This window comes from Phallusia mammillata, chromosome 7 (genome assembly GCF_965637545.1).
Source record: "Phallusia mammillata chromosome 7, kaPhaMamm4.hap1.1, whole genome shotgun sequence".
NCBI lineage: Eukaryota > Metazoa > Chordata > Ascidiacea > Phlebobranchia > Ascidiidae > Phallusia > Phallusia mammillata.
This window is the reverse complement of record NC_137258.1, coordinates 23179209-23194001: the sequence shown is the minus strand read 5'-3', so window position 1 is coordinate 23194001 and position 14793 is coordinate 23179209. Positions and strand designations below refer to the sequence as shown.

General features: G+C 34.5%; 3 protein-coding genes across 5 annotated transcripts in view; all 3 read right to left on the bottom strand.

Annotated features, from left to right (window-relative positions):
- LOC145237149 (uncharacterized) overlaps window positions 1–13103 on the bottom strand; it is a 29750-nt gene extending 16647 nt beyond the window's left edge. The window contains exons 1-13 of one of the 2 annotated variants that reach the window (XM_080099908.1): window positions 12965–13103; window positions 12525–12637; window positions 12131–12315; window positions 10233–10344; window positions 9829–10025; window positions 9409–9696; window positions 8981–9172; window positions 8722–8847; window positions 8443–8663; window positions 8150–8314; window positions 7782–7986; window positions 7624–7717; window positions 6517–6590 (exon numbers count right to left, since the gene is read on the bottom strand). In XM_080099908.1, coding sequence (XP_079956034.1) covers window positions 6517–6590; window positions 7624–7717; window positions 7782–7986; window positions 8150–8314; window positions 8443–8663; window positions 8722–8847; window positions 8981–9172; window positions 9409–9696; window positions 9829–10025; window positions 10233–10344; window positions 12131–12315; window positions 12525–12637; window positions 12965–13042 — 2050 coding nt within the window. In that variant the 5' untranslated portion in view covers window positions 13043–13103. The remainder of the gene's footprint in view (window positions 1–6516; window positions 6591–7623; window positions 7718–7781; window positions 7987–8149; window positions 8315–8442; window positions 8664–8721; window positions 8848–8980; window positions 9173–9408; window positions 9697–9828; window positions 10026–10232; window positions 10345–12130; window positions 12316–12524; window positions 12638–12964) is intronic. The other variant, XM_080099909.1, reaches the window with a different exon arrangement.
- LOC145237153 (receptor-type tyrosine-protein phosphatase alpha-like) lies at window positions 1429–4221 on the bottom strand. 2 transcript variants are annotated; one of them, XM_080099912.1, is made up of 6 exons: window positions 4158–4221; window positions 3722–3783; window positions 3271–3410; window positions 2868–3007; window positions 2666–2801; window positions 1429–2404 (listed from the first exon to the last, which is right to left on the bottom strand). In XM_080099912.1, exons 3-6 carry the CDS (start codon window positions 3310–3312, stop codon window positions 2336–2338), a joined length of 387 nt encoding a protein of 128 aa, XP_079956038.1. In that variant the 5' UTR covers window positions 3313–3410; window positions 3722–3783; window positions 4158–4221; the 3' UTR covers window positions 1429–2335. The 2 variants fall into 2 exon arrangements, with proteins under 2 accessions (XP_079956038.1, XP_079956039.1); XM_080099913.1 differs by lacking the exons at window positions 3722–3783; window positions 4158–4221 and adding an exon at window positions 3492–3548.
- A 392-nt stretch (window positions 13104–13495) lies between the features above and the next one.
- LOC145237150 (peroxidasin homolog) lies at window positions 13496–14777 on the bottom strand. Its single transcript, XM_080099910.1, has 5 exons — window positions 14660–14777; window positions 14489–14603; window positions 14240–14424; window positions 14029–14140; window positions 13496–13674 (listed from the first exon to the last, which is right to left on the bottom strand). The coding sequence occupies exons 1-5, from the start codon at window positions 14775–14777 to the stop codon at window positions 13569–13571; spliced, it is 636 nt and encodes a 211-aa protein (XP_079956036.1). The 3' UTR covers window positions 13496–13568.
- Window positions 14778–14793: the final 16 nt, after the last annotated feature.

Here is a 14793-nt window from a genome sequence, read left to right as displayed (position 1 = left end):
AAAAACATGTTTAACAAACCATGTGGGAATACAAATAATTGGGGACAGTCACAATGTACATAAGTTTTACAGTATTTGACTCAAATTTATGTCACCCTTTGTTGAATAAACTGTTCCATTTTGCCATTGAAATGTATCACCTACTTTGCGGCCTCCAGTGTAAGCAACTACACAAAATAATGCAAATTCATTTAAGGCAAAAAACAATTCTTATGAATTTGTGCCTACGAATTTCAGATCCAGTCCATCCATTATATTCATTAGCTTGTTTAACAAGTTGATCTTGTGTTTGTTGATCAGGAATGCTTGTAAGTTCTCCACCACCATTCTGACAAGCAGTTCGAGCCTCAGCATAATTTCTTTGTGTTCCAAACAGTTGAAAATATCGACCTTGACATGTGACTCCATCTAAATATATCAAACATTGTGATACAAACACTTTTACCTCTTATATACACTTAAACTCAATAAAACTGCCAAAATAGTTTACTTTTATGGCACATGCAGCAAAGTTTTACAACAAACATCTAATTCTTTTGATATAGTAATAGCAAATTAAAAAAAATATGATAAGTTTTCTTTCTTTCTCATTAAATTTTCTTTGTTTTTGACATACTCACCACAGACTGCTACATTACAAAGAAACAAGAAACAAATTACAACGTCCCAATACATTATGACAACAGTTTACATACAGCCACTGGTATCAGCACTGAGCAGCATCTACAACTACATTTGTTCAATGCTCTCATATACTGTGTACTTAATTTATTTTCATCTTTCCTGAGCTGTACCTATTGCTGTTTATGGGTCTGCATGCCCACACAAGGAAACTCCCACAATGTAAACATTGTGTTATTGAATATACATGATATGTTGCCCACAACTTAACACTGCCCAACCACAAATCTAAATGAAAAAGAATAATAGGGTTTTTAAAAATTGTAGAATAGTTCACAGCAAATTATATCAAATTTAATACTGTCCAAAACAAAGTGAAAAGAGGGCATTTATAAAAAAATTATGTTAATATAAAGTTTGACACATTGTTTATCCACCACAACATTAACAGCAAATAACCCAGTAAATTAAGGCAATAGTTCGAGTTTCAACAAGTTTGCATTATTGAAGATATTTCTTGTGTCTGTTAACTACCTTCAAAAACAAGTTTTATTAGTAAGTATTTTCATAAATCTCTACAAATGCTGGACAATAATTAGCTGACAAATTCAACACACTTAAATCAGTCTTTGTATTTCTTATAGCAAAACACTTCAGAAATCAATTTCACCCAAATGCATGGCATTGTCAGTCCTAAACAGGAAATAAATAAACTGTGAATCAGGACGATTTGTGTATTAGTACAGCTTTATTATACGAATACTAGATTTCACACAAACTACAGTTGTCAAACTTGGAATATTATCTTTCAATGGATCCAATATCTGCTTAAGTTTTTTTGGGGGTTTAGTTTCGGCAAGCATAAACGCATGGGTCTCAACACGTGAGTAAAGTGGTCAAAAGTACAGGAGGTATAAAACAGCATCATCTGTACACTGCCTAAATAAACTTACTACGTTATGAACAAACTGTTTAAAACATATTCATCTTAGTCAATAGTTTTACATGGTTTAACAAACTACCTACAACCAGTTCCGTAATTATCATTTAATAGAAGCAGATTAACATCACACCAGCATTGTTGAGCTTCAGTTACAATCTTACATAAACTTTTTGTCTGTGATGACTAATAGAATAACAAATTTAACAAACAAAAAATAAACATGCTTCGTTTTCGTTTAACAGAGTATCTACTGGGGTATTAAGTAAAACAGATGATATGTCTTTATAATTACAACTACATATCTACCATTCATGAAAAATATATTGAAATCAGGTTGTGGGTTATAATCCTGCCTCTTTGAGCAAGAAACTGGAGCTGCATTGCTTTAACCCAGTAATATCTATAAGGTTGAAATATATTGAAGTCACCAACACAACAAGCAAAAAACAAACTGAAATATATAAAACTAACTAATTTATTTGCTTGTGTTGAATTAAAAAACTTCTAATCACAATTACTTTAAAAATTACTCTTACAATCATTCTTTAAGTTGGTTTTGTTTTAGTGTCATACTGAATCATGTAACTTTTCTTGATAGGTATTGTGTAATAAGTACATTTCAGTTTGGGAGGTTACAAAGCACAAACACATTAATATACATATTGAAACGCCAGCATATTATAATAAAAACTGCAGAAAGAGCTACAAATTTGTGAATACATCAATATACTCTTCGGCATACAATATGATAATCCATCTTGATGGAACTGTTTAGTTCATGTAAATAGAAAATGATTCAACCATTTTGTTCACTGTCAAGTAGCAAGCCTTGTATGTTTCCTAGAAACACAGAAGAAAGTTATTCAATCACTTTCCACTGTTTTGGTTACTTATTTAATGCTGTTCACAATGCAACATGTTTAAAGATTGATTTTTTACAAGGCATTATTTTATAAAAAAATTTTTAGGCATTCTTTACTGCATAAGTATGCTTTAATGACTATTTTGATCCTAAAATCCATTGCCTGCTAAACAATTAAAGTTTTGGATTAATTAAACATATTTTCTTTCATTTACTTTAAATTAATAGCATGTTTTTACCAAACTAAGAGTTAAACAAGGAAGAGACTCTTTCACATTTTTCATTGCCCTGAATACATCGATTTTCTTGTCAACTTGAAACCGTGAGAAGAGATTCGACAAACAACAAAACATTGCAGTCCTAGTCAACCCACTGCTGAAAAAACAAACAGAAAATAAAGTCAACCTGAATTATGTGAAACTCATTTAAACAAACACTTACTTGGAACAAACCAAGACATTTCCTTCAGTTTCTTCACCTCTTAGTGATTTGATAAATGACAAAAACTCAACAAATCCAGAAACATCAGATGGAGAATCATCATTGTTCCAAGAGACATAACTTAAAAGTTTTGTATACATCTGAAAAACACAAATTTGAGTTACTTCATGAATGCATATAAAAGTACGCCAGGCCCATTGAAGGTGTCATACTGAATCAGCCGGTTACCAATTGTGGTAAATGCTTGGTGACCGACTGATTCAGTATGACTCCTTTAATAGGCCTGGCATACTGTGATTTACATATGAGTATTCTGTGATTACTGGTCTGCATCGACGCTTCAGGGCTGATCCCAGTTATGAATTTATGTTCATCTTAACTCCATATAAAAGTTTTACGTTACTTTGGTTATGTTCTCTGTACTCTCCACACATAAACTTTCCATTCCATGTTGTCCAGGTTGAGATACAGTTTTACTAAGTGTTACACAAACATTCCCAAACTGTTTGTAGTGTTTTGGTTGCTAGGTAACAGACTGGAATTCTGTAATGACAAGTATTGCATTGTTTGCAAAACAATATTGTACAGACTCTTTGCATAGAAAGCTTTCAATTGTATTTGTACCTTTAAATTGTCTAGCATTACAATCAATTCAATATTTTCATTTTAAATTAATTTCCAGAAATCTTGGAACTGCCCAGAAATTTAACTGCAGACTAGAACATCATTCTCACTTCCATAACCCTAATATAATAATATGTTCTAGATATTAAATACAGTATGTCAACAATAGTTTTACAAAACATGACAAAATATCATGACATGTGTTCCCTAACAAATAATTTTACCGGTACTTTGTAGGCTTTGGTGGTTGTTTCTCTGAAATTGTCATAAATGTGGGAGTTGAAAGCTTCATCTAAAATATATTGAATTAAAAAAATGTAAAAAATAGGAGCTGACACTTGATGTCAGCAGAGAAAATGGCAAAAGCTTACAAGCAACAGTTTGTGGCGATTCAAATGTCACACTGGCAACTCTTGGTACATCCAAAGTTTGTGGCAGTAAATTAAATTGGGTTGTGACCAGGTTGGTTGTGGGATGTCTATAAAATAACTTTCCCAATTTTCATGGATAAGATGAAGCATGGCATTAACAGAACATAATACAAAATTCTGGGATTAGACATTAACACAATAGTGAGATTGAAGGACACATTTTTATTTTGAATAAAAAAATTTTAGTTTTAATTTTGTGCATGCACTTTAAAGTAAATGTTACATTGGGACAAACCTGCTTAAACTGTCAATCACAGTTTTAAATTGCTGCAAATCCAAATTGGTTTCACCAAACAATGCCAGTTCTGTCATGGCTTTGTACAAGAAAATGTATTGCTCGACGAAGTTTTTAAAGCAAGATTCCAAAGTTCTCAGAATTACATCAATTTTCTCGACAGGATCTCTAGTTTCTGTCACAAACAGTTGCTTAGAACAGGTCACAGCATCAACAAAGAGAACACTTCAATCCTAAGTTTGTACTGTGTTGCTTTGTGTTTTGTTGTTTTCATAATAAATTATGTAACGCTTGTTGTCACCAATATACAACCATTGTATTAACCTGCAGTGTACAACTATCGGCGACGTTATTTTGTCTTCAGCAATCCTGTTTCGAACTTCCGTGCAAAGTCGCATCAGACCACCAGATGTCGCTGGTACACCATGATCTTGCCATGCCGTGAAATGGAACTGGATGATTTCACGACGTTCCTGTTGTAAAGTAAACCGTTTTATAACAAGAACATTTTAGTTAAATTATAGCTGTTGTATAGACCGTACGTCAGCAATACACAAAACTCTAACAATGGCCCCAACAGAAACTTGCAAACAAGATTATTCATTTTTGACGACTTTTATTTGCAGACCATACCTATGAAATCCAGTTTAAGGCAAAGCGTTTTTATCAGTAATTTCTCACCGACGTATATTCATCTGTGAGATCCTCGATGCTCAAACTTCTTTTAACGTAAGAACCATACTCTGTGACGTCATTAAAGAACACTTTTGTTGTTCCATATTCCTGACTGGATCCTGTTTGTGGCCAATATCGTTCACATTTGTTCTGAAATAAATAAAGTTTTTTATTCTTCGTGAATTAAACAAATTGATGGTCGAGTGGTTAGCACCGATTTTTGTGAAATAATTTAATGGTTTTGTCAAATAACACTTTCCTAATTTGTATTGAAAAACAACAGCTCGAGTAAAACACAAGTTTGTGTGTTGTTAGTAGCTCATGTGTTGTAGCTTAAAGTGCATTGTTTAGATTTCCAAGCTATATGTGTCTATTACTTCCTGTGCATACTGCAACTCCAGCAATCTAATGTCGCAGGGAGCCATACATATAATCCACTATGTCAGTGGTTCTCAAACTTTTTTCGTTGCGACGCCTCTGGAAAAGTTTTCTGAACTTGCGACGCACCAGCAAATAAAAGTTAATAATAAAACTTATTATTAAAGTCATGTATTAATACAACAACAAAAAGCCACGAAACGGAACTATTCTGCGGCGCCCTTGGAAATTTAAAACGACGCACAAGGGCGTCGCGACTCACAGTTTGAGAACTACTGCACTATGTAATCAGGTAAGCTTGTTTTTTTGTTCAAGGTTGCGAGAGGACCTTGTAATTAAATACGTCGATGTGCAATGATATACAACCAAAAACCCCCTTACCTTACCGTTTTCGACCACGTTCGCTAACATAACAATAACTTTAACTTGTTTCTCCCAAACCATCCTCCACAGATCGTTGACAGTGTTCGCAGTTGGTCCCTGAGTGGCGATCCACTTACCACTTTTCCCATAACCCTGGAATACACCGCAGAAGTTAGATTGAAAACAAGCATGGTGACTTTGCATGTATCTTAGCAACGCAGTTCAAATTTTTAAAGAAGTTGCTTGACAAGTGTCACAAAATAAACCTACTTTTATTTCCGATGCATTGATATAACCGTTTGCATTTTGACTAGAACTCGGCAGAATCACTCTGTTGTGGTCATCTGAACGAGATTTTAGTTAGTTTTTAGTATTCAAGGCAATTATTAGATATATTTAGTTGCATTACATGGTAAGATGTTCTTGTATCGATTTTTCTTCGCATTTTCGCTGCTTTTTCCTTCACGCGTACCAGAAACAAAATCCTTTGTCACCTCTTTGATTCTCTGCAACGAAATATGTTTGGAAATTTAATAACTGTAAGTGGGACTTGGCGGATTTAAACCTTTGTTTATTGGTGTTAACAGATCCGTTAGTGAGCAATCAAACTGCAGTTCGTTTCTTACGTTAAATTGTAGAGTCAGAGTGGCATGGGATGATTCGAAGCTCTTCGTAAATAAATCTTCCAACTCATCCACCAAAATCGCGTGTTCTTCTATTGGTGCTTTCAAAGATGCTTCTGCGAACACGTGTACATTTATCAAGGGTTTATTACCATAAAACTGTCACCCGCCTTATAACGAAACACCATGATACCTTTATTCAAAGAAAACTGAACGCAAATATGCTAACACGTTTTGTGATATGATAAGCAAAATGGTTCAAATAGACATTTAACGTCTGGTTGTAAAACAGAGAATGGTCATGAGTAAAATGTTCTTACCTTGCACTTTAATAGGAGAATCAATAATCCTGACTTGATTTTGTCTTGCAACATACCAGCTATTAATGCGATGTCTGCAAAATCAGCTTAAAGATAAGAATACAAAGGAGAAAGTAATGCAGTTCGGCGGCGGCAATTTTTACTTAAATGATGCCATTTTCTAATATTTTGCTTCGCGTAACCGGACAAATAACTCACGGATGTAAACTGACACCTTATTTCCTGCTTTGTTGGATTTGTAGCACTTAGATTAGGCTACTCTAAAATACGCTACGACCAGCAATGTAGCCTACCATAAAATGCTTAGGCAAGATGTAAACGCAACATATTCACTCAATCAATTTTCAAATACGCAATTTACCGTAAAATATGCAATTTATTTTGATATTTTTAGATGGATTCCGTGTTTTGCATTGTTCTACTAAAGGAAAATAACAAATTCGGAACTGGAATGGATTGCATTAAACGCGCACTTATTAACACAAGTTCCATAAATTAAATGGCTCTTAACGGAGCATTGCTATTACCGGCGGTGTATTTTAGAAAACCCTTTTTACAAGTATTATGACAACTAAAAGAATTGCTGTATTCCATAACGTAATAAATGCCATTGTCACTTACAAATGTCGATTGTTGCGATTTGAATTTGTTGCGCCAAACACATACGCAGAAATAAATACTTGAAGGAAGCTATCGGTTGCCTGCCTGGCAACCTTTACGTCAAATCAGAGCCACTATTTGTGGCTCTGGTCAAATAAAGCTAGGCCCACTGCTTTATATTGTTTATATTTATCACATAGACTACATGTAGATCCACACATGTGTTATTGTATACCGCTAATATTAAAGCAGTTTGCTCACAAAGGAAATCGCAGTTCTAATATAAACGCCTCTTCACGGAAAATACTAAACTAGGCTTTGCCTCAGTGTTAAGATATAATGAAAACAAAATAACCTCTGTATACTTATTGCTGCAAACATTTAGACAAATCTTTAAAGATATTGTGAAAAAGCTTCATAAAAAAAGATTTCATAAAGATTAGTTGTTGCTAGTCAGTAATGGTTAGTAATTTAATCTCCCATAGTTGAAGCAGCAAACAAATTTACCTTTTGAAAGCTGCTACACCCAGCAATCCGGCAAGCAACAAAACTACAACTATTGCACCAACAATTTCTCCAATTGTTGAACTTGGTGGAATTGCTGCAATAAACAATACGTAAGATAAGGTACAACACACAATAAATGCAAAAAACAATTAATTTACGTTCTCCTCCCTGAGTTTCTTTTATTGGTTTTTCGCAATGTCCCTTAATATTTAAAACCACGTTGTCGCACTCATGTGTGATTGGCTGAAATGTCGCGTTTGCGTATTCCAGCTCCTCTATTGTGACGTTATACGTCAGTGACGTACGAGGCTCCAAATTGATTTGCGACGTTGTTACGTTTTCACCGTATTTTGTGATATTTATCTGCAACAAGTGCACAAAACATAATTTCTGTTAGTTATGTTTGGCAATTTATTCCAGGTTTGGAATTAAACAGCCAAATATTATTTCAAACACTTGACTCAATTTATTTTATGCATTTACAATTGACATTGTTTAAATGTTTTAAAGAGAAATTTTTATTTACCTTGACCATATTAATCTTGTTTACCGCTGTTTGGGACATTGTTATGTTGATGTTGCAAATCCCAGAAATCAATTTCATATGAGAATTTATGTTTGAAAATAGACTAACAGTCTTTGCTGTTTTACTTTTCAGTACAATTCTAGAGTGGTTTGGAAACATTCTCACCTAAAAACAGAATATATTGTAACATAAACATTGTAAATTTGTATCTTCACATATGCATCTCTCCACTGCTAGTCAGTAGAGTCTGACAGGATTTGGATAAAATTTGTCCAAAAAATAACAAACCTTACCGAAATCATATAGGTTGCATCAGTTGGAAGTTTGTCAACAGTTGTTTCATATTCAAAGTTTGTTGTTGGTGTTTGTGTGACAGTCTTGCTAATTTTGACTAATGTATGTGAGTTAACAAGAGATATTGTGTAATTAAATGTTCCATTGTACTTTGATTGATCTTTCCACTTCACAACAACCTTGTTTTTATAACACTTGCTTGTGTCAAGAATTTCAACACCTACAATTCATTGAATTTGATACTAGCAAGACTTGTAAACACACACAATACAGCGTACCTGAAAATAAACATATTGATAGATAAGTTTCATCACAATCTGTTTTATTAATTTCTCCTCCAGCAACTATAACACTGCACGACAAACTCTCATTGAAAGAATTTTGATTGTGGTAATGCTCCATTGCTGAAAGCAAAAACATATTCAAAAGTAGTATCAGAAAACAAGTAAAATACAGTATTAGGTGAAACACAGAGCAAATCAAGGCATCATTTTTTTATTCACACCAGGATTGTATTTAACAAAAAGTAAAACTCACTTAGGTTTTCAGTTTTTTTTACCCAAACTCCATCTTGAAAAAACAGCCTAGATGTGTTCAAGGAAGTTAATTTGTGAAGAAATGGTTCTGTTGATAAATATCCTCCTTTTTCTGTGCACTGCTCAAGGGATTGTGAGTAATTTCTTTTTGTGTTGTATGCAACATAATACTGGCTATTCTCGTCTTGTAAATCTAAGTTTTAAAAAATATGGAATTGTAAACCTTGAAATCTGTAAACTCTGTGTCACAATAACAAACAATGTTTTTTTTCAAAAAAAGGTTGTTACAGTCTTACAAGCACTATTGGTAAATGGTTGGGTAAGTTTAAACTAGAAGGGCCTATTTAACAACAAACAAATTGAGTAAAATCAAATAAGGAAGGGGACCCATATGAAGTATTACAACATCACCACTGATAAGTTACTTACCAGTATTGAACTGAATCTGTGCTGATTTTGTTTTTCCAACAAGATTGGTTGCCCAGCACTCAATTGTAGAATTTCCACCAAAAATAAGCGAGTTTTTGAGCAGCAGTTTTGATACAAGTTGATCTCCATCACCCAAAGATGATATATGTGCGTGGGATTTTGCATTTAAGTTTTGACCATTGATTTTCCAGTGTCCAGTGGGTTGAGGTCTTCCAACAAATGTACAGGTGAATGTCTGTGACTGACTGAAATCGGTTGGTAGAGTAAAACTCCTGTAAATTGGTCCAACTGCAAAAAAGGAAAAGTTGTTATTTCAATATAAAATATTAAATAACCTGAAGTATTTGAAAATATTTCAAATCACGTAAGTTTGTGGTCTGTTTCATTGCATAAACCTAAGTTATAATAGAATTTATTTACCATGAACATGCAAACCACTTTGAACTGTTTTCAAGGTTCCATTTTCCACAGTATTACTTGCATGGCAAACATATTCACCAAAATCAGAAAGTACAGCAAACATTATTGTCAGTGTGGACACAGTTTGATATGGGAAAGGTTGGGAATGTGTTTGGTGTACGTTTTCTGATTTATTTGCAGAAATATTAGATGAGCTTCTGTAAAACATGAAATACTTGATTACTTGTTTGCTAAAGTAAAACATTTTATACAAACAATATAACCTTAAAAAAAAACTTGTCACAAAAATCTACACATAAAATAGAATCCTAAAACACTGAAAAGTTGTCAATTGTATCAACCAATCGATATTTGTGCAGATAGCTACAGAAAATATTGAAGGCGACCAATATAAAGTACATTACCTTGTCCAGTATACTTGTGGTGTTGGGAAACCAAATGAAATGCAATTGATGTCTTTACTTTGTCCATCTTCAATTGTCACTTGGGTGTTGCTTAGAGATACATTGACTTCAACTGATGAAAAACACATTACAGACGAATCCGGTTAATCGCATAATCCGTTTAATTGCATCACAATTAAAAATCCCAAACCGTCGCCCATCGTTTGTTAAGAAAATCGTCCGGTTAATCGCATACCGGTTTATCGCATAAACCGGATATTCGCATCGATTTTCCACGAAATATGCGATTAACCGGATGGATGATCTCTATGTGAAAGTCGAACAGCCCGAGTATTTGGAATAAAAAACGACGATATGATAGTAAAATCCTCCGGAGGTAATGTACGCGAAAAAGACGTAGATGCATTTTTGCATTCCACACCAAATAACGCGTTTAACGTTGAAAATGACACGTCTCGACCATAGAATATTTTGGAAAAGTTATTAGAAGATTAAATCGGCGTTGAGTGTACCGCTGTGCGATAACAAGGAGTCGTTATCTCACAGCCGTGCACATTGATCCTTTTTTATTGGCTTATCTAATCGCCAATAGTTTAAATCAAGCGTTTAAATAAAGAGTTCAACGTGTTAAAATTACGAAACTGGTGTTCCGGCAAAGACGCTGATTGTAATTTCTTACTAAGTGCGAACTGCACCCAATTCGAAGTGTTAAACTGTATTGAAATTTAAACAAGGTTAAATGTAAAACAAATGTTTAAAAATGTTTTCTGTTATATTGTTCATGACCCGCCAAACACGTAATGGTTGTAAAAAATGTTAGATCGCAAGTAATCACACCATGTTGTTTAGATTCACGTAGTTGGTAACGTGCCAATGATTGCCATATTTTTTCTTCTGTTCGTGACCTTGCGCAACTTATCAGGTAAAACACCGATTAAGAGAGGCATTTATTCCAGTAGTATTTGTTGCTGCTTTAAATTTTTGAAGCAACGATCACACGTTGATCACGTGACAGTCACGCTAATCTTGCAGCTGCAGTTTTGCTGAGTAAGCTAGAAAGTAGCGCCACAATCTGAGTCGTTAAAGTTTTGCTAAAATCAAATATTCTTTTTGTCAATTGGATAATGGGTTATAATAGAAACTGATGCAGCTCGCCTTAGTGCCCTTGCGCTGTAGAATGTGCCAAAGTTTTAAGTTTAACTAGGTTTCGGTCGTGTGCTTGCGGGTTTGGGCTTGTTTACAAATATGCACCTAGCACTTTGCCGCTTAACGCGTTGGTTTGAACTAGAAAACGAAATAGGTTAGAAACAACAGGCCATTTTACGTGTATATTAGGCGAGGTCTGGCACATTTATATAAAACTACCCAAAACAAGACTAAAACGTCATAAACCATCTTCATAGGGAAGTTCCCAAATTTAAATGTTGGGCCGCTTAGCTACGATGCGATGTAACATATCTTAATAAACCTGACTGCAAGAGAAAGCACAAATCAAGCGAACTGTGGCGTGTGCGCCAATTAAGAGTGTGTGTGTGCGTTTCTACTGTTTCTTTAACACACTTAGGCGATTGCCACATAGCCACGACAGTTAGGAAGCATGACGTCATGTATTGCACTGAGAGCAGCAATTTTTTCAATTCTCGGCAACAAAAGAGAGAAAATACTGCTCCGTTGCCATAGTTGAGCGTCACGGCAACTTTGTTTCAGCTGGGGAAGTGAAAATGAGCACTTTTGTTAACGGCGTGTACTGTTTACATAGCAACCGGATTATCGCATAATCCGGTTAATCGCATCAAATACCCTTGGCAAATCGATGATGCGATTAACCGGATTCGTCTGTATAAGTATAACAAAACCTTACAAACTACTTGTGCAGTGTGTACTGTTTATTGTTTTACCTTCAACTTCTAATGTTTTGTTTACTTGCATTTCAGGAAGATTATGTGCAGTGCATGTGTATTGGCCAGTCTGTGAAATGCTTGTATATGTCACAGTTAGCAGGGATGTTGTTTTGTAAAGTCCTTCCTTGGTGATGGTCTGATATATAGCTGATGATGTCATGTCTTCTGTTTTGTGTCTATTCCTACACAACAATAAAAATGAGACTAGAAGGCCAAAGCAGACAAATTTGTTGCAGTAATATGAAATTAATAGACTTTTAATTATTTCAGAAAACTATTACTTAGTTGTCACAAGGGTAAAGTTGTCACAATTGATTAACAAAAAGAAAAAACACTTTACCACAATTGTTAAAAAAAATATTAACCTATTCTTTATGCCTGATTGATTTACCTGAACCATGTAACGGTTGGGGATGGGATACCATAAGAAACACATTCAACAGTCACTGTTTGATCTAGCTTTGCCAATAGAACACTGATGAAATATGGAAATGTTTGCCGCAACTTAATTGCAAAACAATATTGTCTTAACATTTTTAAGTGAAGAAATAGTTTACATTTTTACATCTAAATATATTTTTGTTTCGTTGCGTTGTGATATGCTTGCATTCCATTCTTTTTTCCTTTGTTTATCGTGCACTATACTAGTCACATTCAGTTATTTACCCTGAAGAAGACGACCTGTATAGGACGTCAAAATGTCGGAATAAAATTACATTTGCCAGAAGAGCTCTACAAACTTGATATTATGCCTGGCAGAAATAGCTTATATATTTGTGCTGTTATAAGGTTGTGCCATAAATAACCCTTTCATGAAACATTTCTTCCCACCTTGGATTTGTACATCAGTTTGTTTGGCTGGACCAGCTTTTGTCTTAACAGCTTCACATTTGTAAACCCCTGCTTCATTTATGTGTTGGAGAGTGAAATACAAGGTCCAAACTTTTTTGTGTTTGGTGTATGAAATAAGAGTCCGTTGCTGGTATATATTGTAGCTTGAATTTTCGATAACTTGAGTTTCATTTCTAAACACATTAAGGTCCATTTAAAACAGAAATATGCACACAAGTCTTTAGATTATTTACCTTGACCAAAATGTGGCGGGTGTAGGATAACCATAAGATGTGCAAGTAAATTCATGTTGAACTCCAACTATCACAACTTTGGAAGTGGGTAAAGCAGTTAGATTTGAATTAACTGGGATATGAAAAACATGGTTTCTTTTTAAAATACAATTTGAAAACATAATGCAAGATGGTTGCATTTTTTTACAACATGGCCATTTTTGTTTATGGCTCCTAGCACACTTGATACATAACATTACTAATCTAAAAATCCAACCTGAAATCTAATTATCTTACCCATAACTTCAACATTAGAGGAATTGGCAGACCCAGCAGCATTACTTGCAACTTCACATGTATATTTGCCAGCTTCACCAAAGTGTAATATAAAGTTTTCTAATCACTTTATTCGGTATTGGTGTTGGTTCTTGAAGTGTTTGATAAATGTTGACGGTTGCTGTCACATTGTTTTTCCCCCTACATACACCACATATTTGTTCCAATGCGATTATTTTATCTAAAAAAATGCACTATTTGCATGTGGATTAGAACAAGGGTTACTAAACTATGACCAGTGTGCCATTCACCTCCTTCTGACATTACTTGAATGATTTAATCAAATGAGTCAAACATGTTGCGACATTTTATTGTTAAACACTAAGGTATGAAGATTTTGAACACCTTCTTTTCTTGTGTGATGGAATAAAAAAATATGTTAGACAAAATGTTAAACAAAAACTCAGGAAAAAAATCAAATTACAAATGATCATGTAAACTTGCAATAAGAGAAGCAGCCTACACAGACTGCCCCCCCAAAAAAATGAATGTTACCTTTTCCATGTAATTTGAGGTATTGGAAATCCATATGAAGTACAAATGAAAATTTGTTGAACTCCAAATTCAACAATAGGTGCAGCTGGAGATGTTGAGACATTGGCAGCCACTGGTTAAACAAATGTGTGATAATGTTGTTGGGATGTGTAAACAAGATTGACAATACAAACTGACTGATTTTATTGAGAAATCATTAAATTGATCACACCTTGAACTTGCATATTTCGCATGAGGTAAACTCCACTACCACTAGCACTAGGAACTTCACATGAATATTCTCCTGCTTCACTGATATGTTGAAGTGTTATGAAAAGGTTACGGACAAGTTTGTCTCCAAATGTGTTTTCTGCTGTTTGATAAATATTTTCACTTGAGTTGATCAAATTTCCATTCCTAGCAAACACACACACACAAAAACGATTTAACCCGATTTATTTACATTCAAACCAAGTCATACTTTTTCCATTGAACTGTTGGACTGGCTGACATGACTGTGTGTCCATATGAAGCACAAGTGAACACTTGTTTGTCCCCTATTGCAAAAACATGTGAAGTAGGTGATATAGTGATTGCTGGAACAAAAACAAATCTTTACTTTGGAGAACTGTGGTTTACCTGGCGCACCAACCTTGAGCTTGTATATCCGATGTTTTAGCAGGTCCAGCAATATTACTTGTCACTTCACATGTGTATCTGCCAGCTTCACTATAATCTTCAAGTGTAACAAGAAGTTTTCTAACTGCCATGTTTTGTGAAGTAGTT